This window comes from Cyprinus carpio, chromosome A9 (genome assembly GCF_018340385.1).
Source record: "Cyprinus carpio isolate SPL01 chromosome A9, ASM1834038v1, whole genome shotgun sequence".
Lineage (NCBI taxonomy): Eukaryota > Metazoa > Chordata > Actinopteri > Cypriniformes > Cyprinidae > Cyprinus > Cyprinus carpio.
The window spans coordinates 6299322-6326698 of record NC_056580.1 but is presented as its reverse complement, the minus strand read 5'-3'; the positions used below and the strand labels follow the sequence as shown (position 1 = coordinate 6326698).

Here is a 27377-nt window from a genome sequence, read left to right as displayed (position 1 = left end):
GGGTCCAAAAGTCTGAGGCCACACTGAAAATTTGGATCATTCTCAAATCATGCTGGATGAAATGAACATAATAAATAAACGATATTATGGGAAAAGTATACTTTAAAAGAATATACTTAACTGTAATCTGAATGTAATGTTTTCAGACACTTAATTGTTAAAACAGGTTAATTACAATTAAATGAAAATTTATATTAAATGCCATCAGCTAAAAAATGTGAAGTAAACTACAAGTTTACAGTCAACACAATTAAGCACACTTCTTTTTCACAACTGAGTTGTAATGAAAAATATTAGATAATAAATTTACACAATCATTTTCACTAGTGGTATCAAACTTTGAGCTCACATAATTCTCTTAGTTATAACTGCGATTAAGCACATTAATCCTGCTCAAGGCGTCCTTGTTGTCTATGGTCTTATGGACGGTAACGATGAAGGGGAAGGCAGAGGGCAGCTCGACTCTGCAGGCTGCGCAGTCTCTCAGCCAGATCACGACGGCCCACATGCTCAAGACCGTCCTGCAGCAGCTTGGTTTTGATCGTTTTGTCCCAGGAATGCTCATAACCTATCATATATATTAAAAAAAATACTGTGTAAAATAATAAAGTGCCCATTTAAAAAAAAAGTTATTTAATAAAAAAATAAATTAAAACAAACCATGATTCCAGCATTCTCTGAGCCTGAACCCTCTTTTCTTGGATGTGGCATGAAACTGTCTGACTTCATTTCAGGTGAATCCCAGTTCAAATGCTAGAACGGTCCACTCAAACCCTAAATGCTTAGCTATGTCCTGCACAGATTTCATATTGATCACTGCATCCTAAAGGACAAAGTACAGTATGCATGGACAAATAATGGGGAAAAAAGGGTAATATGAATAACAATATTGTAGAGACGACTCACCTCTTCTGCCTTGTTTGGCATTTTATCCACTTACACAAGGATTCTAGTTGGTTCCAATGGCTACAGTGCAGAGTCTGTCAGCCCCATCTAATGTCTTTCTACTTACTTTTTAAATTAGTAAAATTTGAAATGTAATTTAAAACACTTACAAATTTGCGCTGTTGATGTTAATGTGTCTGGAGTGGTCACTGGTCGTCAGAGAGAATGTCCAAAACAAACCTGCCTGGTTAAAAATTAAAATTACACATAGTTCACTCAAGCTTTTACATTAAGAGTGTGAGTGAATGTAAGTGAACATAATTTTGAACATGATTGCACTTTAACCCATAAGGGTTTGTTTTATTATTATTCATACCATAACACCACATAAGCATGTGTTTATAGACATATTATACTATATATTATCTCAAAAGAGATATTGTAAAATATTATAAAACTATCTCTTGATTTTAAAAGGACAGCAATATATTTAATCATGTCTGCCAACTTGACAAATATATTTCTTGTATTATTATGACATGGTTACATAAACATTTACATCTTAGTAATCTTAGTGATCTAAATGTGTAAAACTACAGTGTATTGTCAGTGGATCTAGTTCTTCAGCTGAACTGGTTCTATGCATTTGTTACATGTTAAGTTAGAATAGCTGCAAGTCCAGACCTCTTCTCTTCTTCATTGTTAAACTCCAGATCCTCCAGCCTGCACAGGTAAAAAGCCAAGATGTACAGTTGTGCATAAATATTTGGACAAGACTGAGGCCAGTGTTGTTGAAGAGTGCGTTTGATTTTGGAGTAAAATTTGGGTTATACTGTTAATGTTGTCACATGACCACTCTTGCCACTGAAGCGTTCAAACTGTGGCGTGGAAATGAAAAGAGACATGCACAGAAATAAACAGAGACTAATATCAGAGATACAGTAATTTTTCATGAAAGAAATATGTCATGATGCATTACTGAACCCATCATGTTAAAGGGATAGTTCACCCAAAAATGAAAATTTGATGTTTATCTGCTTACCCCCAGGGCATCTAAGAAGTAGGTGACATTGTTTCTTCAGTAGAATACAAATTATGATTTTTAAGTCCAGCAGTTGCAGTCTATCAGCCGTATAATGCTTGGCAATGGTAACAGAATCTATGAGAGTAAGTAAAAACATGCATAGACAATGCAGTATGATGCACAATAAGGAACAGAATTTGAGATGTTTCAGAAATATGGTTTAGTGACTTTTTTAAGGCAAAATAAATTATTATTTCATGTTTTTCTAAAGAGATTTATTACCTTGATGGAAAGACAGGTAATTTGTTCGTCCTAGTTGCACACAAGAACTAAAGCAATGCTAATATTCAGTTCCACTGTATTACGTCACAACAGAAATAGAATGTTTATGTACAAACAAATGAATAGAACTGGCGCAGATCGCTCGGGGGGCCCGACACGGAAATGGCCCATGTTCCCTATTAACTTAACGAATTAAGAAAAACACAAGAGTCTCCGTTAATTTTCCTTGTGAGACACGAATAACTTGAATCATAGGCGTAAGGTGAACTCAAAAGCCTATGTTAGTCTAATAATTACGCACATCAAAAACCCATCTTTTAAGGCAGGTAAAAAATATGGGTGTCGTGCCATAAAATATTTGTTTAATAGGGTTACTACTTAATTTGTATTTAACGTAATCACAGTTTAATAAAAACGTAAGATACTAATTATAACGCTTTCATTTACAGTGTTTTTCAAACAGCGATATAGAACAGAAAGCAATGGAAAAAAACATTATATTATCATACATTATTTCTTACTTCAGTCTGGTGCAAATTTACGCACTCTCAAAAAAAAAAAAAAAACCCTCTCGGTATAATAAATGAAGCTGTCTGCACTGTGACATGAATCTCTTACTTATATCGTAAGTATCTCTGTACTTTGTTGTTTATATGATGAGAGAATTTGCCAGAGAGCATGATTCAGTCAGCGAGCGCGCCGTTTCAGCGATGACTCACCTGAATGCTTTTGATTGGTCATTGCATTCATAAACTCAACGGAGTCGTGTGTGATAGGTTATAATGCACTACGCTAAAAAAAACGTGTAATAAGTATGCCCACAAATATGACCCCAAAATATATCGGCCCATGTTTGCTAAAAGATTAATGAATCTAACTTCCTTTGCTAATATTTTGTCAGATTTTGTCAAATTTTGTGCAAATCAGACAAACAGCCTAGGAGGAGTAGGTTTCTCCAAAAATGTAAATATTCTCTTGAATATCGTATTTCAGTTTCCCTTTACTGATATCCTCTGTTCCCTGTACAGTACAGAACTTTTCCAAACATTATATTTCAGTTCAAAAGCCTTTTATTCAACATTTGAAAAAATTACTATCTATTATCCTTCCATCATAAACCAGTTCTTATAAAAAGGGAAACAAATGTTACCATTTGATGTGCAAATGTCTTGTCCACAATGCTCTGTATCACGAGCATCATGTAAACATACAATCTGGAATGGCTGCTATTTACTCTAGGCTGCATTTGTACTTCAACAGCAGTATACATTTTTATACAGTCCATTTTTTTTTCTGCTTTTACAAATGCATCAGATCACCCAAATAAGTACCCAAATCTCTTGCCATATGTTGCAACATAATTGACAACATTATTAAAAAAGGAATGCAACTTGCGCAACAGAAACCAATCAGGTACTACTCTGGCAATACTGGTTATCTAATGTAAAAACGCAAGTTAACAGTAAAAGTGCTATTTGAGAGACAATGACTTATGCTTATTAAATCATAACATCTACCAAAACCAATACTGTCCTTATATTCATATCTAATTATTAATTATAATTTGACAATTGGTTTCAATGGTTAAAAAATTGTGCTTGCAATTAGGCAAATTATTTGCACGTAAACACTTGTATGCATAACACTCTGGGTTTTCAGCCGTCAGGCATATTGCAGTGGTGCTGTATTGCGTTTGTTAACAGTACTTTTCAACCTCGAATCACTTGATGTTTTCCACTTCAGGTCTAGTTGTGCCCAGCCAGCTGGGCCTGAGACATTTAAGGTCAGAGCAGTTTAATAGCAGCCGTCCCTCCAGCTGCCGTCACGCAGGGCGCTCAGAGCAGAGACACTCTTCGGTGGAGTCAGTAAACTGCAATGACAGTGACTAGTGTTAATGACTGCAATACTCAAATGTATTATCTGTCATGGCGCATAGAGCATAGAGCTTTTTTTTTTGAGTTAGTGATCTATTTGTTATCATCACAAACTAATAACAAACGATTTTGACAGCATTTACTATTCTTGGATAATGCAAATTTCTACGTATATTGATACATATATAATGAATTATGAACAAACATGAATTAATTAAATCATTTTAAAACATTAAGCTACACTACTGCTCGAAAGTTTTGGTTCAGAAAGAGATTTTATTGTTTTCGGAAAAAAAAGTCTGTTATGCTAATCAAGGTTGCATTTATTTGCTAAAAAAAAAACAGAAATATTTTTATAATCTAAAACAACTGTTTTCTATCTTAATATATTTTAAAATATAATTTATTCCTGTGATGCAAAGCTGTATTTTCAGCATCATTGCTCCAGTCTTCAGTGTCACATGATCCTTCAGAAATCATTCTAATACACTGATTTACTGCTCAAGAGACATTTCTTATTATTCTGATTATTATCAATGTTGAAAACAGTTGTGCTGCTCTTTCTTTAATGAATAGAAGGTTCGAAAGAACAGCATTTATTTAAAATAGATTTAGAAGAATAGATTTATTTTGTATCATAAATGTCTTTACAGTCACTTTTGATCAGTTGAATGCATCCTTAATAAAAGTAATAATTATAAATAAGTATTTTTAGGGCTGTCAAATAATACAAATTTTAAATGAATTAATTACATGATATGCTGATTAATTAATGAAAAATTTGCAATATCAATATTTGCTGAGAAAAGTTAAGTTAATTCAAAGGCATTACATTGTTTTTGCAGATAAATCAATTATTTGAATTACAAAAAGTGACTTCAAGTCAATGCATTGTTTGTTCTATGCCCATATCTTTAAACAGAAGCCTTACACTAACAGCCACCAATAATTCATTTTGCCCAAGTTTGTCTGAACTGTAACTAAATGTATATTTGGTTCAGTGAATATGAAATTTGGTAATTAACAGTAAATGTCTAACAAAAAAACACTTGTCCTCTCTGGAATTGCTTACGTTATAAAAAGCAAACAGTACAGGATGACAAGTGAATGTTCAGTAATACATTTACACAAGCAGAGGAGGAAGAATTGTGAATGATTACCTGCGTATGGGCTGTGCAATTTTACTGCGTGAGGCCCCACTTGTCCCAACAAAGGAGGCAGGACGAGGTAGAGCGCTGCGACTGGAGGAGGGTTTGCTGGGGAGAGGGATGCTGCTGCTGCTGGGGATAGAGCTGAGACTAACAGAGGAAGGCATTGTGGTGGCACTCTGGATGGTAGGGCTCACGTACGCTGTGGCTTTCAGAGGGGGCCGTGTTGAGAAGTTACCCACGCTCTGAACCCGCTGCTGTAACTGGCCCGGAGAGGGAACTGAAATTGAACACAGAGCAATGAAATTTGACCTGAAGTTCATGACAAAGTGCAATATAATCTGTTACAGGATAATCATCCTCAAATTAACTGTGATGTTTCGACAGTGTCACAGTCTTACTTGCAGACTGTATCTTGGTCAGACCACTGTGGGAATCAAAACTCTGACTGTTTCGGAGTAACGAGAAAGACGAGGACGATGTGGCAATGTGAGCGGTCGGAGCAGGAACGTTCGGCACACTGATGACACTGGGAATGCTGGGAGCTCGAAGTAGGTTTGGCATGCTCCTCCTTAGCTTGTCTGAAAAAAGAAAGACAATGCGTGTTAAAATGGCCAATCTAGCACAAAAGGAAAGTATTTAGGTAAAGCGTAATGTATAATATCATGTGTAGTCTGACCTGTGCTGGCTCTGTAGCTCTGGGTCTCTGTAGCTGCACTGGAGCTGAGGTTGGGCATGTGCAGCTGCTGGTAGGACAGGCTGTTGAGGTACTGAGGCGTGGAGGGGCTGCGCCGGCACTCTTTCATGCTGGAGAGGCTCTGTGAGTGGGACGTGCTGCGCTGCATGGAGGACGTACGGAAGAGCCGCGGCTGCGGAGCTGACAGCTGATCATACTCTTCCTCTTCCTCTTCCTCTTCCTCCAGCTCGGCCTCACTCCTCATGCTCCTGCGTGCACCTGTGTGCACCGAAAAACTGGCACTGCGCCGCGTGGCTGTGGCAGCTGTGCTCGCGTACTCCTGCCGTAGACCTAAACACAAACATGTGTTTAAATGGATTTACATGAAGCATCCTGAGTACAAAATACTTTTTCAGCCCCAATCCACACGTTTAAATGGTATTCTGAAGAATGCTGGTAACCTAACAGTTTCGGTTCCCATTGACTTCCACTGTATGAACAAAAATTACAATGGAAGTCTATGGGAACTGAAAGTGTTTGGTTACCAACATTCTTTAATCTTCTTTTATGTTCCACAGAAGAAAGTCATACAGGTTTGAAATGACATGGAGGGTGAGTAAATGATGACAATTTACATTTTTGGATGAACTATCCCTTTAATGTAAATCATTGCAAATATCACCCATCTACAATTTGATGAATTAAAGCAGACGTACTCTCCTCCTGCAGTCGGGCCATGACCTCCACATCAGTCATGTCCTGAAGCTTATAGCTCATAGAGATGGTATCGTCCTCCAGCTCAGAGACACTGAGCTCACTGTCTATGGACGACTGAGGACTGAGAGGCCTTTGCCAGTGACTATTACCTGAAAGAGACAAGGAGAACTCAATCTCACGTATAAACACTGACTGAAAAAACTAAAACAACATTTATTAAAAGTGCATTTTTTATACTGCTTGAAAATCATGGTGTCCTGTTTCGTCTAGTTTGTCTAATAACTTAACTCTATAGCAAATATCATTCCCCATAGAAAAAAAATTAAATAGATAATTTTGTTTAAATAGTTTTTTTCGCCTGATACACAGTGTTGATGTGCAGAATACATACTGCTTTACTGACTGCAGAATTATTATTATTATTTGTTTTTTTGTGTGTACATAAAAGAAAATATGATGCATAAATGAAACATTGACTAACAATGTTTTTAGTTTTATCTTAAATGAAATATGATAATATGATATTGTACTATCATACTATTTATGGTGAAATTAAAAATCCAAAAAATTATTAAACTGACCTACGTTAAGTAAAAGTTTGACTCAGTTTTAGGTTTGAACCAATCCATAAATATAATATGAGAAAATGTGTTATTTTTTAAAAGTGGTCTGAAATAGTAAGACTTTTTTTGTTTGTTTGTTTGCTTGAGAAATTAATTATTACATTAATTCAGCAAGGATACATTAAGTTCAAAAAAGTGAAAGTAAAGACATTTCTAATGTTGCAAAAGATTTCTATTTCAAATAAATTCCGTTAACATTGATAATAATAAGAAAGCAGTAAAGGAAAGTAAAGAAAGCAGTTTCCTAATGCATTAAATCAGCATATTATTCTGAAGCATCATGTGACTCAAGACTGGAGTAATGATGCTTTGCCACCACAGGAATAAACTGCATTTTAAAATATATTAAAATAGAATACAGTTATTTTAATATTTAATCATATTTCATAATATTAATGTTTTTGATCAAATAAATGCAGCCTTGGTGAGGATTAGAGACTTCTTATTGACCTCAAATACAGCACTGAAGAAGTTGTGTGCTTTTTTTGTTGAGATTGATGCATTGTGTAGTCAATCTTACTGTGTGTAGCCATGTGATAGAGGAATGTGGGAGATCTTTCGGTTAGGCTTGAGCAGTTCCTCCCTGTGAGAGACTTCTGATGGTTTGGTGAAGGTAGATCTGGGTCAGGAGAGAGATGAAAGATATTATGTCAGACTATGGCGAGTAAAAATAGCCTTTAAAAACAATGAGCAGAACTACACAGTATAGACTTCATTCATTTCAGTTTGGTTGCTGAATGATTATAGTCCTGTGTTGGGTTGCCACTTGATGTAATTGTAAAATATGTGTCCTAAAGCAAAACCAGTTGACAACCAGCACCATATGCAGACCTTCTATGTTCCTGTTGGAACATATGCTGCAATGGTTGTTTCCAGACACCATGAGTGATGTCTCACATTTCACACTGCTTGAAAAATGCTGAGCTGATTGAAGGAAATGATACGGAATGGAAATGATTCCACACCATGGATGTCAATGGGGACCAGCAACTGAAGGTGTACTAAGGTGTACCCTTTAAATGCACTCTAAAAAATAAAACATTTTTGAAACAAAGTGGCTGAAAACATTACATTCAGTTCACTTTTAAGGTATATCATTTCTGTAAAAGTATTCTAAATTGTACTTCTTTTTCACAGTAAACTGTATGTAGTTTATAAGTGATACAGTACAGTAACTTTATTAGCAATTAGAGAGAGTTAGAGAAAGCATCTAATGATTTATAATGAGAACGTGTAGGATGAGTGAGGCACACATGTTACCTGTTTGCTCAGTTAGTGCAGGTTTAGTAAAGGGTTTAGAGCAGATGGTTGATTAAGAGAGTCCGTCTACGGGACTGTACAGAGCGCTTGAAGAGAGGACGCCTCTCCATCTTTTGGCTAATGGGGGAAAAGAAAGTGCAATTAATAAAAAACATTACACACAGCAATATTAATATTTTAACAGTAAGATTAGTGTTGTGAATGAGGATATATATTATATATATATATATATATATATATATATATATATATATATATATATATATATATATATATATATATATATTTATATATATTAAAAAAATCCATTTACACAATGGGGTACACATTGACCACATTATAAATATTGAATTATTTTTATTTAATCCAAAAATAAACAATGAAGAAATTTAAGCTATTTCTGACAATTTAGGAAAACTGTAACTAGGACATTCTAATCAATTTCTCCTTCTGTGTTCCACGGAAGAAGGAAAGGTTTGGAACTTTCATTTTGGGACAAACTTTTTCATTAAAAAAAAAATGGGTTGAATATAATTGTGTATGTGACAAATAAAAAATCTTGAATCTTGAATAAGTTATTGGTAGTCAAGCGGACCACAGTACTTATGCGTACCTTAACAATTAGCCTTTCCAAGATCACATAAAAACAAGCATTCACGGCTACCCAGAAAAACAAAGGTTTTCAGAGGCTGCCGGAACAAAGATGTATTCATGACCCCGTTTGCAGAGAGCCAAGCTCGCTGAATCTGGCCTTTCAAAAGCCTTTCAGAGCGCCTGCAACTCCACAACACACATCTCTGTATATGTGCGCCTCATACATCATTTATGTACGGACTGATCCAAAGGAAAACTGATACAAAAACATTTCACAGTGTCCCCAGGACAGTCTTCGATACATCTGTGTTATTAGTGCTGATTCTGCAGGCAGATTTATATAGGAGTTGTTTCTATGGATACCATCCCCTCCAGCAGCATAACTACACAAGTAGAGAAAATGTAGGTTATCTATTCAAGACACTGCAGTGATAATTTTACATCTCCTCAAGTTCGTATTATTTATGATCTTATCAAGTTATATATTATATCGGGTAACATAAAACACACCCCAGTCTTCCACTGTTCATTTTCTGATTTTTTTTTTTAGACATCTTACAGATTTCTATAATTAAATAGTATATAACCTATCTGCATTATATCTAGATTCCATTAAAGGAATAGTTCACCCCAAAATTTAAATTTGCTAAACTTTTACTCACCCTCAGGCCATCCAAGATGTAGATGAGTTTGTTTCTTCATCAGAACAGATTTGGGAGAAATGTAGCATTGCATCACTTGCTCATCAGTGAATGGGTGCCGTCAGAATGAGAGTCCCAAACAGCTGATAAAAAACATCACTAGTAACCCACACCACTCCAGTCCATCAGTTAAGAGAAAAGCTGTGTTTGTAATATACAAATAAATCCATCTGTTTGTTTTTATTTCTTTGTTGATATGGGTGACAGAGAGAAAGCACTACTATGGATAAAGGACACTTTTTTTTCTTGTGGATTTTTGTGATGTTTTTATCAGCTGTTTGGACTCTCATTCTGACGGCACCCATTCACTGATGAGCATCCATTGGTGAGATGTGAGGATACATTTCTCCAAATCTGTTCCAATGAAGAAGCAAACTTATCTACATCTTGGATGGCTTGAGGGTGAGTACATTTCAGGTGAACTATTTCTTTAAATAAAAGCTATAATGGTCGATCCCTAAACCTCAAGCTCAATTTGAACATACACAACAATGACATTTTAGACATACTTTATATTCATGGGAATGATGGTGAGTACCTTGGTCCAGTTGGTGACACAGTGAGCGTTTGGCTAACTCCACCTCTGGTCTGGGGTTGTCCAGCACGTGTCTGCACCACTGAAGAGGACTGAGGAGAAGATGAGGAAACAGCTTTGCTTTCAGAGACACGTACAACCTGGTGACATAAAAACATCCAAATCTTAGGCACATGTTTGAAAGAGACAATAAGTGTTCACCTGAAATATATATATATATATATATATATATATATTATATATATATATATATATATATATATATATATATATATATATATAACATTTTATTATAAACAACTACAATCTAATATACAAATGTGATCTCACTTATTAAATGTATCCTGCTAACTACTTTGCAAAGAGATAAAAATAAATATGGGTCTAAATTTGAATTCAGGATGTGAATGATGTTTATTTGACTTGATCAAATGTCTACTCATTTCTGTGGATGACCTGCTCTTATCTTATGTTATTATGGTTTGGTTTTCATGAAGATTGAACACTGATTAAAGCGCTAAAGTTTCTGCACATAAATGCAAAAGAATGTTTAGATATTTGTGACCCTGGAGCACAAAACCAGTCTTGAGTCGCTGGGGTATATTTGTAGCAATAGCCAAAAAATACACTGTATGGGTCAAAATTATTGATTTTTCTTTTATGTCAAAAATCATTAGGATATTAAGTAAAGATCATGTTTCATGAAGATATTTTGTACATTTCCTGCCATGAATATATCAAAACGTAATTTTTGATTAGTAATACGCATTGCTAAAAACTTTATTTGGACAACTTTAAATGTGATTTCAAATAGTTGTATCTCGGCCAAATATTGTCCTATCATAACAAACCATACATCAATGGAAATCTTATTTATTCAGCTTTCAGATGATGTATAAATCTCAATTTTGAGAAATTGACCCTTATGACTGGTTTTGTGGTCCAGGGTCACATTTGTGCCATGCAGTGTGAACACATAAAGTGGGCTTCCCGTCTGAGACCAGTAGTGAAATTTGTGCACATTTTTCAAAAATGACTTTTTATGTCATTACATGACAATTATATTATCATAATTTTTAATAATGTCCTAGTATTTGGTTTGTCCCTCTTTTACTTAAAGGGGTCATATGATGCAATTTTTGCAAAGTTTTCTCTTTGGAGTGTTACAAGCTGTTTGTGAATAGATAAGATCCCTAAAGTTGCAACTACTAAAGTCTATTATTATTAGTATTTCGATGTTTAACTGAGTCCCACTGCAGGAGCTGTGCGTTCAAGACTAATGTTTCATCACGTAACAAAGACAGGCCAGATTTGTCTGCACTTGTCATTTCTCTGCACAGTGCACGGGTACAAGTTAGACTACTTTTGACCATCTGGTGTGAAATCATCACAAATGACCAGTTAGATATTAATGCATTTGCACTTCACATTTAGAAGACAAACAATCTAAAGAAAAATATGCAAATCTTTCACATCAACAAATGCAAGAAACAGCAAACCAGTCTGCTACACTAATAAGATAAGCATCTAACAATGGACCTGGACACACACAGTACAGTAGTCCACTTCTGGTGCATGGGAACTGAATTTAAGAGATGATAAAAAGCGCATGCGACGCTGAAAATCAAATCCTAACCTTCTAAGCAAGAATTACACCATTGTTTACTTAGTAAATAATACAGCATCAGTACCAGCTATAATCAGACTCTCCATCGATGGGAAGAACATCATGAAGGTCTAGTACTTCCACCTCATCCAGCACAGTGGCATCATCCTCATCAGCACCAGTCACTGACTGCGGATCAAAATACGGATAGTGCTCCTCCGACAGTCCGAAAGAGGGAGAATAAGAGGGTGAAAGGCAGTGATTCCCGGTGTCTGGGCCGAGACGGGCGCTGGAGGTGCAGCTGTTCGCGAGGTTTGCTCTCGTCCGGAGCTGCTCGTTTTGCCTCTCCAGTTTTCTCACGAGCTCCTGAAGCTTTCTCACCTCCAGTTCTGCGTTCATTATCTTACTGTTGCCATTGACGTCCGTCATCATCTGCGGGTTGAACAATAATCCGTCCATTGAAGAGAAAAGCATATACAGTAGAAAGATGGTGGCGGTGTTGTTTACCCTGTGTGCCCAGACTCGCAGTGCTTCACACAGCCTGCACGCTTCATTCAGATGCTGATGTGTCCCTGTCTCCTCCCACTCAGTTCAAAACACGACACACGACCACCACTGAACACCTCAGCTCCTCGCCAGCCCTCGTTTAATTCAGATGACTAGCAATAAAGTGCCTTACATCTGGAGTGTCATATTCTATTCTATTCTATTCTATTCTATTCTATTCTATTCTATTCTATTCTATTCTATTCTATTCCTTATACTTCAGCTCTGTGGGCTAATTCAGTTTCACACTCCCATAATATAGCCCTACACTACCGTTCAAAGTAAGGTCATTAAGTTATTTATTTATTTATTTAAGAAATTAATACTTTTATTCGGTAAGGACGCATTAAATTGAACAAAAGACATTTACAATGTTACAAAATAGTTACAGGCCTATTTCAAATACTTGCTGTTCTTTTGAACTTTCTGTTCGTCAAAGGATCTGCAAAAATATTAAGCAGCTCAACTGTTTTCAACACTGATAATAATCAGAAATGTTTCTTGAGCAACAAATCATCATATTATTATGATTTCTGAAGGTTCATGTGACACTGAAGACTGGAGTAATGATGCTGAAAATTCAGCTTTGCCTCACAGGAATAAATTATATTTTAAAATATATTAATATAGAAAATAGGAATTGCAATAATACTTCACAGTACTACTGTATTATTGTTTTTTGATCAAATAAATATCCTCAGTGAGCTTAAGATACTTTTTTAAGTAAACAAAAATGATCTCACTGACTCCAAATGTTTGACCGGTATAGTGGCCCATGTCTTAATATATTGGATGAGATATTAAACTCACAATTTTAGTGTTGTAAAAGTATTAGATTTCAGTCTTTAAAAATGTTAAGCTTAACTCGGTGTGTTACTTGTTGGTTTGCAATTGTAACATTTGCTGGAAGTTTCTGGATGTAAATTGTTTCAAAGTAAATCCTACACCAATTTCCTTTGGTTTCAACATTTCTGCTGAATATCTGATATTTTATTAAGACGTATATCAGGTGTGTCTTCAATTGTCTTTTCTCTAAATTTAAATATTTCAAATAGTTTTAACTGATAACCTTTGAATTGTTTTCCTGTGTGCTCAACATCAACTTTTTTCCTGTTAGTCTTTGTAAAATGCCTAAACTAATAAAAGTCACTTGATTAACGGCATCATCCTCTAAGAAATGACATCACTTCTGGTGTGAAAACAGCAGCACAACAAACATGTAATTTGATTTAAAGAATTCTGTGATGTTTTGAAGTTTAGTTGGTTTTCTCCCTCTTGATTAAATTACAGAAACACAGATAATATGAACATTTCATGTAAGCAAACAGAGCGATGGCTAACTTTAGCTCTTCATTTGCATCCTCTTAAGAATCCTGTCATAAGACTCAATGTGTGGTGTTTGTTATTGATTATTTCTTATTTCTGAAAGTTCTTTATTATTTAGATATACAATAGCATATTCAATTTATCGCTACAATGGTGAAAGGTACTGCATAACTGGTCTCTGGAATGATGCTTAACCAGATCTGGACAATAAAAGACAATCAGATGAAAACTCAGGAGAAATATGATATTTTCTCAGCATTCACATTTATGCTTCAAGAACATAACATTAGTGAAGAAACATACAGCATCTCAAAAAATATATATATATTATCATGTATGAGGAAAAATATTCTTCTTAAAAAAAAAAAAAACTTATTATTTTGATCATCAGATAAAATTCTTGTCGCATCATCGTGGAGGATGGCAATCAATGCAATTAATAAAACCCAGAGTCTATTATCAGACAGAAGTCCACCACCAAAAACTGTTTTATGCACTTTAAATGGCCCGAGTCCAAATCAAGAACAGGCATGTATATCTCTTTCAGAACATCACTTTGTTTTTTTTTATTGCTAAACATCACTTCATTATTGCTAAATGTAGTTTCAGCGGAGCCATTTGCCTGTAAAACAAACATTTTAGTTTATTTAGCAAACATATTGACTGTATGATTCTATTGAAAAGCAGAGTAGAGCAAGTCTTACCCTTAGTGACACCAAAGCAGCTCTCACAGTGAATGGCACGACGGTACACCCACAAACTGTCTCCTGCCTTCAGGAGTCCCAGAGAAGCATTACACACCCCACACTAAAATAAAAGCAATAATAATTGTAAAAAATGGTAAAAAATTGAAAAAAATTGTAAAAAAAAAAAAAAAAAAAAAAAAAAAAAAGTAAATAATATTTTTTTTTTAAATTCTTGTTCTTGAATAAAACAAGATTTTATTTTTCATTTCTATTGAAATTATTGAATTAAATTCTGAAAATCCTTGTAGTTAAGTAATACTACAAAAAGACACATTTCGATACATTAATAACATCAACAAAAATCTTAACTATAAAATAAAACCATCACATTTCATTCTGCATTCATATAGGCCTAGGTTTCATAATGACAGCAATTATAAAGTGTTAGACGTTAATTAAGAGTTCAAGATGAACTAACCTTGAAACAACTTGCGTGACAGTTGATATTCATGTCATCCAGGATAATCTTCTCATCTGTGTACATGTTTTTATGGCAGACTGTGCAGATGTCCTTCCCACTTACTACCCTGCAACAAAGTCGTATGCATTTCACACGTGCACTAAATATCAGGCATAATTAAATATGAACTTCTTTCCGCTTCCATACCTTTCGGGTGATGTGTACACAGTCGTAGTGGTTTTTGATGTGAGCGTGTCAGAGAGGTAATCAGCAGGCCTGTGGACAAAATGACGTAACTAAGTCTCCAAACCTGGTCAAATGGAATGAGTAATGTTGTGTAAATATGTCAATGTGGACCTGCTCTCTGAGTATGATGTTCTGGAGTACGAAGGACTTGTGACTGTGCTCCACTCATCTCTATATTAAAAAAGATAAAGCAATGTAATAAACAACAGATAATGTATCAGGCAAAGATGTTTGAATAAGAAATACCATCCTACCTCTCGTTTGTAGAATACACGGTTCTGATGGATTTGGAGACTGATATATCCTCGCGACTGTAAGAACGATAAAAGTCCATGATAGAATAAACACTGCTCTAATGGAAAGTATGAATGTGCAGCTGCTTTTGTGCTTTTAGCATGTCAGTCGTAAGACTGGTTAAACTACTTAAAGGCCGAAGCAAATGTCAAACTGGTCATGAATGGGTTCACACCTTATAAATATGTAAATGCACTATACCTGCTGTCAGTGTTGGCTGACTTGATTGATGTTGGTATGAGAGTATCAAACAGTTGATCCTCAGTGCTGAAAAAAAGCATTCAATCAGTGATTTTCTTTGTTGGAAAAGCATTGATGGGCGTTTACTTGGAAATATCTTTCAGGTTCTCACCTCTTTGTGGAGCGGACAGAATATGTTGTTGATTTAGTGGGTGAAGCATCCTCCTTGGTGTAGGTTTTGATGCTAGAATTGAAAATTTAGAGATTAATAGAGCAGCCGCATTATTTCAGCAATCTGTAAGCAAGACGGTGGTTACTGTACCTTGTGGTGGTCTTGACAGGTGAAGTTGGTCTAGACAAAAATAATTTAAGGTTTCAGTTTAATACACACACATACACACACACAAAAAAAACATCAACAACAGAAACCCAACAGCAACCGACTTAAGAGTATGATATCAGTTTTGGAGCAGATTTTAAAATAACATGAAATCAAAAGTTTCAAAGTACATTTATTATGATTTAATCATATTTTGTTGTACTTAAAGAAGTGGATAATCTTGATGTGTTGACTAATATACTAAACCACACATAAAGCACTTGATTATAATGTTATCTGTATTGTGTTATTCAGTATTTCATTTAAAGTTGATATATTTTAAATGCACTGTATTACGACTTCATTTTAAATGTGTAACTGAAAATATATTTAGATACATGATATACATGCTTCAACAGATTGGTCTATTTACAGAAAACTTTAACCATATTTCAAAGACAACAGAAGTAATTATGTTACACAAGTTTTGTACACAAGTTATCAAAAAAGCACTCTAAAATTCAGCTGATTGCATTTAATATAAATGTAAACTATAATACATTTTCACTGAATTGCAATTAACATGCAATTAAGTGTCTAAATATGTACTGAAGTGTACTTTTTCCACAAGAAATACATAGAAAATTGTTTGTAGAAAATTTGAGAATTTTGACAAAATATATAGAATGCTTTTCTTCTCCCTTTTAGAAGTTGATAAACCTATTTATTTAGCTGTTCTATTTATGGACGATTACATACTTTTTATTTTATATTTTATTATTTGCATTAAAAAATTTTCACTCTGCCCTCCGTGATCCATCAGTATAGATGTAGGACATGCAAGTCATTCGTGGGTTGAGAAGCACTGATCTGTGTCACTCACACATTAACGATGTCCTTTGAAGACTTCACGGTAACCACTTCAGTCTTGTAGTCACTTTACAGACACAAAACATGTGCTGTGAGCAACAATTCAGTCTCTAAATGCAAGTTCATTTCATTACGCTGCATTATTATTATTTATTTATTATATTTTTTGCAATAAATACTATTGCGAATCCTTCACAGTCGCACCTCTTTGTGCTGTAAGATGTTGTTTGAGTCGGTGAAACATCCTCCTTGGTGTAGCTCTTGATGCTGTAAATGAAAAAGGTTAAGAAGTTAATAAAAGGTATTTGTAGCCACATTTTTCCCAGGTTAGTCAGCAATCTGGAGCTGTATTTTTCTGGTTAGTCAGCAAGGCTGTGGTTACTGTACCTTGTAGTGGTCTTGACAGGTGAAGCTGGTCTAGATAAAAAAAAATTATAGTTTCGGTGTTATTATTGTTACACATACTAGAAATCAAACAGATAGTGATATACACACACTGAAATGATTTTTGGGGTTTTCATTTTGTCTGTTTTTATTTTTGTTGATATATTGTTGGATTATTGTTTTTTCCCAAAACAGTTTGTTCAAAAACAAACCGAAATGTCCTAAAATCAAAACATTGAAATTCATTAATATGAACTGTATAGTTCCCACAATATGAAACAATGACATAAGCTGAATTAAAAAAATAATAATTTTTGTTTACTAAATGTAATCAACAAAATGTGGCATAACTTTAAATGTTGTTTCTGTTCTATTTATGCATGAATATATGGTAAGTTGCCTGGACAGTTTCTATTTATCATTTCGCCCTGCTGTCTGCGACTGTCAAAACAGACCTGCAAGTCATTCATGGGTTGAGAAGCACTGATCTACTGTATGACACTCACACATTAACGATGTCCTTTGAAGACTTCACGGTAACCACTTCAGTCTTGTAGTCACTTTACAGACACAAAACATGTGCTGTGAACAACAATTCAGTCTCTAAAAGTACTGCATTATTATTGTGAACAATCTTCGAGTTCCTACCTCTTTGTGCTGTAAGATGTTGTTTTAGTGGGTGAAACATCCTCCTTGGTGTAGGTCTTGATGCTGTAAATGAAATTGTTAAAAGGTTAGGAGAGTATCCACATTTTTTCTCAGCAATCTGTAAACAAGGCTGTGGTTACCGTACCTTGTGGTGGTCTTGAGAGGTGAAGTTGGTCTAGACAAAAATAAGTATAGGTTCAGTGTTAATACACACGCAACATTAAAAACATATAAAAAACAGTCATTTTTTCACAATTTTATTTCTGCATGAATAAAGGTTAATGCATGCATTTTTTTCCTATAATTTTTACACCCATTTTTTTAACCAGTGTGTTGAGAAGCACAGATCTGTGTCACTCACACATCACTGATGGCCTTCGATGTCTTCACAGTAACCACTTCAGTCTTGTAGTCACTTTAAAGACACAAATGTGCATTATTTTACTTTTTGTGGAGTAAGACGTTAAGTTGTTTAGTTTATAAAAATGCAAATGCCACATACCTGCTGGCAGTGTTGGCTGACTTAATTGATGTTGGTATGAGAGTATCAAACAGTTGATCCTCAGTGCTGTAAAAAACATTCAGTCAAGTGATTATATTTGTCTTACAATGACTGAAAGGCATTTATTCTTTTGAAACTCACCTCTTTGTGGAGCGGACAGAATATGTTGTTGATTTAGTCGGTGAAACATCCCCTTTGGTGTAGGTTTTGCCACTAGAATTGAAAATGCTAAGAAGTTAACAAAGTAGCCACTTTTGTTCAGTTTAGACAGCATTTTAAGAAAGACGGTGGTTACTGTACCTTGTGGTGGTCTTCAAAGGTGAAGTTGGTCTAGACAAAAATAATTATAGGTTTCAGTTTAACACACACACACACACACAAAAACGTAGATTAATTAGATTCTGAGATTATTGTTATTTTAACTTTATATTATAACACTCACCCATCAACAGTGTCCTTTGATGACTTGATAGTAATGACTTCAGTCTTGTAATTACTTTAGGAACAGATTACATGTGCAGTGAGACATATTTGAACATTTAAGCCACAAATCAATATGAATATCTTTTAATTAGAAAACATGCCATCACAATACATTTATCTTAATTTGAACAGTTTTTCTATTAGTTATCATATATCCAAACATGTTTTTTAAATATGTGTGAAAAGTGTGTTGTGCTATATTTTTGATGAACTGAGCTGATTTACCCAGAACTCTTGGTGCTTAAACCTGCCAGGTCTTTATCAGTGAGTGTCTCAGACTTGGTAGATGATTTCACCACATCCTGCCTGAGGACAAGAAGACAACACACTTATAGTGCCTGACCTTGATCTCATAACATGTTCTGTGATTGCAAGATGAGATGAATATAGTGTGAAATAGTTATGACACTGATGTGATCTTACTTGGTAGTAGTCACAGTTGTCTCAGTTATCTTTGCACCATCTTTGATTGTCGTTGTTGTTGTAGAAGTAGAGCTGAAAGAGCAATCATCAGTTTTGTAAGAAGCTAGTCTTCATTCATTCAGTTAGTCATCAGTCATCTAAGCAGGGGTGTCTCGGAAGCGTTACCTTTTCCTAGGCTCCGTTTTCACAGTTGTTTTAGTTCCTGTTGTTCTGTAGGGTTGGGTTGGGAAGATAATTGAGCTCTTAAAATATTTTAAATTCCCAGCATTTTTGGCTTCTGATCACTCTTACTAACAGGTTTTAAACACAGCAAACGTTGGTGACTAATCATATTGTAAATGTAAGTCCATGTTCAAGTCCACGTCCTTCAACACATTAAGTATTATAATGCTGTATAATAAATATACTGTTAATTAGTCTAAGATTATTACTAGGAGACAGATTTCAACAATAAAAGCTGTGATTTTGCAGTGCTGAAAGGTATATTTTACCTGGTTTCATTCAGTTGGTCCTGGCTGCCACCGAATCTACACATTAAAAACAATCACACCAGACTATTTAATTCGATTTTATCACATCAACTTTTTCCAAAGAACCTATTTCGTCATGCTTCATGCTTTGGTAAATCCTAATTATGACAAAAAAAGTCACCATTTTGAGATAAAATGTCAATATTATGTAGTGAAAAGTCTAAATTATGAGATACCAAGTCATAATTTTGAGACAAAAAGTAGAAATTGTGGGAGCCAAAATCAAAATACAATACATACTAAGTCAGAATTATGAGTTAAAAATGAGAAATCGTGTCATATTATGAGATCGTCATAACTATGACTTTTTATCTCATAGTTTTGACTTATTATGTCATCATTTCAACATTTTATTATGACTGACATCATTTCAATTTCGACTTTTTATGACTTTAATGTCATCATTTCAACAATTTGTGTCATAATTATAAAATAATTCAAAATCATAATTATGACATTTTATCTCATAATTTCGACCTTTTTTTTTCTCCACGATTTCAACTTTCTGTCATAATTATGACTTTCTTTCATTAATAATTTTGAACCTTTTTCTCATTTTAGGTAATAATAGTTTTTTCTTAAGTGTTGGAAATGGGCTTCCACATCGAGTATTGTGAGTATTGTTATATACATTTGTAACACATTTGAAAAGTGAAATATGAAAGTGATAAGTGTGTCTTCAGCAGGCTATTACCTTTTAGAGAGCGCCTGGACAGTGCTACCTGATGAAGTGCTGACAGTGCTGGTTTTGCTCTCAGTTTTGCTAGTTTTATCTTGAGGGCTACATAAAAAAAAGAACATAAGGACCTCATATTAAAAATTTTAATGGCAACACGTGGGATAAAAAAAAAAAAACAATCGATATGAACTACCTGACAAGGCTTTCGTTGGACTTATAACGACTCAGAACAGTTTTGCCGAAGTTACTTTCACGTCTGTTGAGAGACAGGAAACATAAATTCAGTATGTCAGTTGTCTAGTCTGTCAGACACATGGAAATCCCACTGGTTTGCTGTTAATTGATGATGTTGTTGAGAAATTTATTGAATTGGTGATGTTTTTTAACATTTGCCCTAATCCAGCTATTGTCCTTCAGCAGGGATTTCTTTTTGCCATCATCCACTTTAGTGGATCTAGTGCTTGAAGTTGTAACTGTTTTTAATAAAAAAACAAAAACAATATTACATAAATAAAATGATTTGATTATAATATGATTTATTATGAGAACAAAGTTTTTCTCACCTGTTTTACTGTATGATTTTGGAGTGAAAGACATGGTTTATGCTGTAAGATGGAATTGATACACATTATTACATTTGCAGTAGATACAGTGTGTAGTCATTTCTAACTAGGCTACTATCCACAAGATGATGCCACTAGATACTGAGTGAGTCAATGCAGCATCAAGTGCATGAAAATGCAGAATTACACAAATCACATTAACACATTCCATTCCTAGTGCTGTCTGATGTAGCGCTGGCCTTTCACTTCATACCTTCCTGGATACACCCAAAACTAGTCTGTCCTGATCCCTGAACAGACACACCCTGTTCAAACACCTGCCACTGAAACCATGGCAACATTCTCATGCTTGGAAATAAACGTCAGATCTACTGAACATCACACTGGGGAGGTTTCGCTAGATTTCTTGTAGCATAGGTTAAAATTGTAAAAACGTAAAGAAAAAAAAACTTTTATAAAAGTTTTTCAATTTTGGGTAGGTGACATTAATTGAAGTGTTTTTATAATTGTTTTTATGTTGAACTGACATAGTGCACTTTCCAAACTAAATTTTTCATAATTCATGAACAAAAACATTTTATAACATGATATTGATGTACCACTTTCGTGGTAATGCAAAGTCTGATTTTAAAATGGGTTTTAAAGGATAAGTTTTCAGTTGATATATCATTTCTGATTATTTCTAAAGTGTGACAGAGAAAAAAGGCAACGAAGAAGACTTTTTTTTGACAAGGTCAGAACTCCTGTTATGATGTAGATTTTTGAGGGTGCACTCTTGTCATAAATTAATCTATTTCTTTTCCTACATAATTTTTAACCAAAAAACATTGGTAAAATATCTATTTAGGAGTCTTAGACCTTTCCAACGATATATAGTTTGTCACGATTAGATAAGGATTTAGTGAAGTAAACGTAGGTGTCCCGTATACGGGACGGGGTGACAGTTAACAAGTTAAATACTTTTAGGAGAGTGACATGCTAAACTCCATTTAAAACAACTTTTAACTAATTTTGTTTAATTTTTTTTGAATTATTATTTTATTACTTCCATTTAAAGAGACTAAACATTTTGACGTATGCAATTGTATATATATATATATATATATATATATATATATATATATATAGATATATATATATATATATATATATATATATATATATATATATATATATATATATATATGTATATATATATATATATATATATATATATAAGCAATAAGCAATTTGTATACAAACAACTTATTTAATTTGTATTAAATTAATGCATCATATAAATATATATCATATAAATTTTAAAATGAAACCTTGGTGTTCATTTAAAAGTCCACAGACACATTCTGCATCAACTACCCATTTATAAACACTTACAAATCAGAATCTCTTTTTTTTGGCGCGCAAATTCAAAATGGTTTGCAAATCATTGCCAAAATAACAGTCCAGGAACTACTGGATGGAGAAACTGATGTATCTGTATTTTGATTTGAGAAGAAAACCACTGTCCCACTTCTGATGTACAGAAACACTATTCTAATTATACTACAGTAAACGTCACGTCCTTCAGTCTCACCTTGACATTGTAAACTGTTCTTTAGTACTGCACTGTGTAACTAATACTAAACGTAATATTTAATTGTGTACAGTCATACAATAAATCTATATCACAGGAGAATTCATTTGAATGCATATTTAGATATGATCACTTACCTAAAAATAAAACCCTTTGATTTTACAAACTAATAGGCTAAATATATTAACCATGAACATGACTGAGACAAAATTAAAACAGAATTCAGAGACACACATACAGATAAAAGTCTATGTAGAGAACAGTCATACCTTGGTATTTCAGGTGCGCAGGATGTGATAGAGGTTAGAGGAGAATAACATACAGTTTACTGCTCTTCCCCTCTTACATATTTGTCCTGGGTAGGGAAGGCAAGGCCAGTGGAAGGTGTGGCTTCATGTGACACACACCAGAGCAACTGAACTTGTCAATGTAGTTTACAGCAGGGGTGTGTCTTCATGAGGTCTTTCCCTCCAGCTGATGAAAAGCACAAAGCAATGAATGTCAGGACATCAGCAGACAATTGTCTTTCTTAGAAAACTAAGTGAAGGCCACCATAACAGCCTCCACCAAGATGTCAAGATAAATCTATTTGGGTTCAGCTCTCAAGGTTTAAAAATGTAGGATTGTTTATTGCTTGTAATATTTCGCCAGCAATTATTGTAGTTAACAGTCAAGCACTTACTGTATGACTGGAATTCAAATTTAATGTTTAATTCATTACTTGTTTCTTTGTAATTGTGAAAATTATTGGGAATTTCTGAGTGAAAATTGTTTCAACAACATGTTTTTTTTCAGTGCATTGCAAAAAATAAATAAATAAATAATAATAAAAAAACATATATACACACACACACTGTAACAATTTTTTTCAGTGTAAAAAAAGTTTTTGTTAAATTGTAAATAAAATACATGTTTTTGCAAGAAAATACTTTTCATTCTTATATATATATATATATATATATATATATATATATATATATATATATATATATATATATATATATATATATATATATATATATATATATATATTGGAGTATGTTTTACAAGAAACTATTGCAGTCTTTCTATTGCATTGTCTTTTCTACTTTACTTCTGAGTGGAAAGGGTTTCAAAGTAAATCCTACAGCATTTTTTCAGCATACTAGAGCAGACTAAAGTCAAAGTTATGTGGTGGAGGCTTTCTGTAGTGTTTGGCAATAATGATAGAACTCTGAACCTCAGAAGATAAAACCCACTGAGCCTGATTTTTTTGGTTGTTCTAAATGAATAGGTGTGTTGTTGCAGAAGCATGTGGCATGTTAGGTTTGTGCTTTATTGTGGGAGGGTAAAGTGTAAGTTGCGATACAGTATGTCTGAGAGCAAATACGTATGTGGGGTGTGACACTGCGGTTCATGTATAATCACACCCTTACTCAATAGTTTTAAAGTGTGTAATATTCAAAAGACCATCAGACTTGGTGACATTCAATGAGGAAGAAGTCTCTTATGTTATACCGAACATGCCTCATCTTTCCATGCAAATATTAGTAAGTGAGTGAGAATGCAATGATTGTATTTATTTAACAGGAAACATTGTGCTTCTGAGGTTATTTTATCAGTTTTTCAATTAAAATAAGCTTAAGTAACACAATTGCTGAACATTTCATTACAATTTAATTTCATTGTGTTCAATCCACTTGAATATGTCAAACTGTCATTTAAATCTTTTTTTGCTGCATTTACTGAAATGGCATGGGTGAGTTTTTAGTTCCCAGCATGCTTCGCAGGACTCAGAAGGAGAGTAAATGTCGAAATGAAGCGCTGTTTTATGTTTTTGTGTAAAGGCAAACCCATGTTTAAAGTTCAGTCGGACATTTAAAAGAGTTTCTGTTGTTGACGTTTTTGTGGTTAGCTTTGTGCTGAAGGGTTAGGATCTATGATGGTTATACAACTATAGTGTTAGTTGTTTCATTCAATGAGCACAGCTGTGCTAATGTCAGCGCAGTAACAAATTAAACATTTGTATGTCTAAGACAAAAATAAATGAAACTGAGCGCACATTTGCATATGAAGAGATTAATTAAATCATAAGCTGAATCTGCAGCTTTAAAGAAATTGTCTTAGAAAACATCAAGCTCTGTTATTCTACGAGGAATATGCTTCACTTCTACCTGCCTGGAGATTTCTAGTGATCCTGTAGACCTCGATTAGCTAGTTTGTGTTTAATCAGAGCGGGAACTCGGCAGGAAAGTGGCCCTCCAGGAACATGGACTGCTCTAATACAAACTAATGTTAAAGGGATACTCCACCCCAAAATAAAAATGTTGTCATTAATCACTTACCCCCATGTCGTTCCAAACCCGTAAAAGCTTCGTTCATCTTCAGAACACAATTTAAGATATTTTGGATGAAAACCGGGAGGCCTGTGACTGTCCCATAGACTGCCAAATAAATAACAGTGTCAAGGGTCCATAAAAGGTATAAAAGTCGTCGTCAGAATACTCCATCTGCCATCAGACCTGCAATCTGGGTTATATGAAGCTGTTTCTACGTGTATTTAGCTTTGATTTGAAAGAAAACAGTGCATCCTTGTGGCACGGATGACACAGAAGAGCATACGCAGCATACGGTTGTATGGGGTTATACAGAAGAGCACACGGACAAAGGAATTGTTGAATAAAGTTGTTTTTGTTTTCTTTGCTTACAAAAAGTGTTCCCGTCGCTTCATATAACCCAGATTGCACGTCTGATGGCAGATGGAGTATTCTGACGATGACTTACATACTTTCCTGGACCTTGACACTGTTATTTATTTGGCAGTCTGTGGGACAGTCACAGGCCTCCTGGTTTTCATCCAAAATATCTTAAATTGTGTTCCGAAGATGAACTGAGCTTTTACGGGTTTGGAACGACATGGGGGTAAGTGATTAATGACAAAATTTTCATTTTGGGGTGGAGTATCCCTTTTACTCTGGGTACATCACATTTCAACACTGCTATAATTATATTATCCTTACCTCAATATTGTTGTGAGAAAAGAAATTTAACGAACCTTATATGTAAGGTTAATTCAATGGATCAACATTGCATTACCATTGACTTAGCATCGTTTCAACGATAGATAGATAGATAGATAGATAGATAGATAGATAGATAGATAGATAGATAGATAGATAGATAGATAGACCTTCCTTCAATTTGGCACTGACGTTTCTCACCACTAGATGGTGCAAGAAATTAAAAAAGCAGTTCAAGCTCTATTTTGCGGTCCTTCATTAAAGTGACATTTTAAAATGAATAATATCTAATTTGGAATTTATACTTCTCCTCACTGCATTAAAAATTGATTTAATTTTAGGGTACCTGTGCATATTGTGTTTTTAGAAACACATTTTCATCTAAAATGTTATTTGATAAATACCATCCTTACTCGTTGTCCACTATATGGTTATTTGTTTCGACTGAGGAACACTTCAGTCCCTGCACAGATGAAGATGCTCTCTCAGTCTCACATCTGTTACTAACACTGGATCTGAGGGTGATTCATTGAAGAGTAAATGACTTCAGTGCTGCTGACACAAACCACTGTCTGAAGGGAGGAGGGAAAATGTCGTCTAGTATTTGTGTCCCCAGTCAGAGGACACTCTCTGACCTTATTACATGTGCACTTCCTCTCACATAACCTTCTCTCACTACCTCTCTTCCTGCTTTATGGACATCCACATACATATTTTATTTCGTCTCATACCTGCAGATCATAGGCATACTAGTGAGACTTCAGTGTATAAAGCTACACTTCAGTCTGTTGTGCCCTTAGCATTTAGAAGATGTTCTCAGAAATGGTTCATTTATGGAATCCCTGTGAAGACTCCATTTGGAACCTTTATTTTTAATAGTGCAGTGTGAGTGGTTTGTGTATTAGATTATGATTAGCAACGGTTGCACAAGCAATAATATAGTAATATCTACTTAAATGTTTGTGTCCATTCTGCATTATCATGTTTCTGACTGTCTAAGATCAACTCATACGGTGAGGTATGTATTAGTATGTTTTCGTTTCAACATTTTTACCTTCCTTGTACCAAGGTTACATCCCTCGTTCCTTTGTGATGAAGGTCACTGGTAATAGTGCTTAAGCGGTAACCCTAAACCAGAAACAGTATGCCAGAAAACATGCTGTAACATCATCCATGGAAACACATTCTGACAACAAGACTAAGTTTTGGTGTGACCAGTTGACATGAAAGGGGTTTATTTTTGTGTTAACCACTGGCTAACTGTCTTTATTTATTCACCCTTATGTCATTCCAAACCTGAATGAGGCTACTTTCCTTCTTCTGTGGCCCATAAAAGACAATATTAATGTGAAGAATTTTGGTTAAAAAAAATTAGTAAATAAATAAATACAGAAAAACTTTTTCAAACTATCTCAGAAGAAAGAATTCATACATGTTTGGAATTAATTACAATTTTAATTTTAGTTTTTGGGTGAACCATGTCTTTAAAGCATGACTACTGAAGAAAAAAAAAATAGAAATAATGAGTTAAAATTATATTTGGTATGTGAGGAAAGAGTGTCGAGTCAAACAGCTGCATGCTGCCGTTGGCCAATCAGAATTAAGAATTCCAGAATAATATGTAAATACTATATAAACCTATAAAAGATCTTATAAACTACGCCCAATATTACCAGATATTGCCAGAAATGAATGGCCCGTGTTATTGTCAGAGCATAATAATAATAACCATACAGATGTA

The 27377-nt window shown here is 34.5% G+C and overlaps 2 protein-coding genes and 1 long non-coding RNA gene across 3 annotated transcripts; all 3 read right to left on the bottom strand.

The window, feature by feature from the left end:
• Nucleotides 1-182: 182 nt before the first annotated feature.
• Nucleotides 183-12574, bottom strand: LOC109095688 (SLAIN motif-containing protein 1-like). The gene is made up of 10 exons (XM_042763280.1): nucleotides 12011-12574; nucleotides 10323-10459; nucleotides 7750-7848; nucleotides 6606-6755; nucleotides 5893-6240; nucleotides 5615-5794; nucleotides 5226-5493; nucleotides 3898-4061; nucleotides 661-1129; nucleotides 183-568 (listed from the first exon to the last, which is right to left on the bottom strand). Exons 1-8 carry the CDS (start codon nucleotides 12397-12399, stop codon nucleotides 3986-3988), a joined length of 1647 nt encoding a protein of 548 aa, XP_042619214.1. The 5' UTR covers nucleotides 12400-12574; the 3' UTR covers nucleotides 183-568; nucleotides 661-1129; nucleotides 3898-3985.
• A 1804-nt stretch (nucleotides 12575-14378) lies between these two features.
• Nucleotides 14379-20774, bottom strand: LOC109095891 (mucin-5AC-like; the record flags this gene model as incomplete). Its single annotated transcript, XM_042763072.1, has 26 exons — nucleotides 14379-14419; nucleotides 14502-14604; nucleotides 14962-15070; nucleotides 15151-15219; nucleotides 15301-15360; nucleotides 15444-15500; nucleotides 15685-15750; nucleotides 15836-15907; nucleotides 15986-16015; nucleotides 16866-16919; nucleotides 17057-17119; nucleotides 17240-17269; nucleotides 17743-17796; nucleotides 17885-17947; nucleotides 18030-18059; nucleotides 18246-18299; nucleotides 18387-18452; nucleotides 18528-18599; nucleotides 18687-18716; nucleotides 18829-18882; nucleotides 19095-19175; nucleotides 19293-19364; nucleotides 19458-19502; nucleotides 19784-19819; nucleotides 20517-20603; nucleotides 20695-20774. Coding segments are annotated over 26 exons (1554 nt in total), but the record flags the coding sequence as incomplete, so codon positions are not given.
• Nucleotides 20775-20934: 160 nt separating this feature from the next.
• Nucleotides 20935-24844, bottom strand: LOC122146077. Its single transcript, XR_006160765.1, has 4 exons — nucleotides 24791-24844; nucleotides 22907-23111; nucleotides 21065-21106; nucleotides 20935-20974 (listed from the first exon to the last, which is right to left on the bottom strand). It is a non-coding gene; the product is annotated as an uncharacterized LOC122146077 (long non-coding RNA).
• Nucleotides 24845-27377: the final 2533 nt, after the last annotated feature.

Excerpts from the sequence above, each read along its gene's own strand:
- LOC109095688 (XM_042763280.1), bottom strand. The coding sequence starts at position 12,399 with ATGCTTTTCTCTTCAATGGACGGATTATTGTTCAACCCGCAGATGATG. Across the intron at positions 10,460-12,010 it reads GGAGAGTCTGATTATAGCTG|GTTGTACGTGTCTCTGAAAG; the intron begins GTACTGATGCTG and ends TTATGTCACCAG. Across the intron at positions 5,494-5,614 it reads GACCAAGATACAGTCTGCAA|TTCCCTCTCCGGGCCAGTTA; the intron begins GTAAGACTGTGA and ends GTTCAATTTCAG.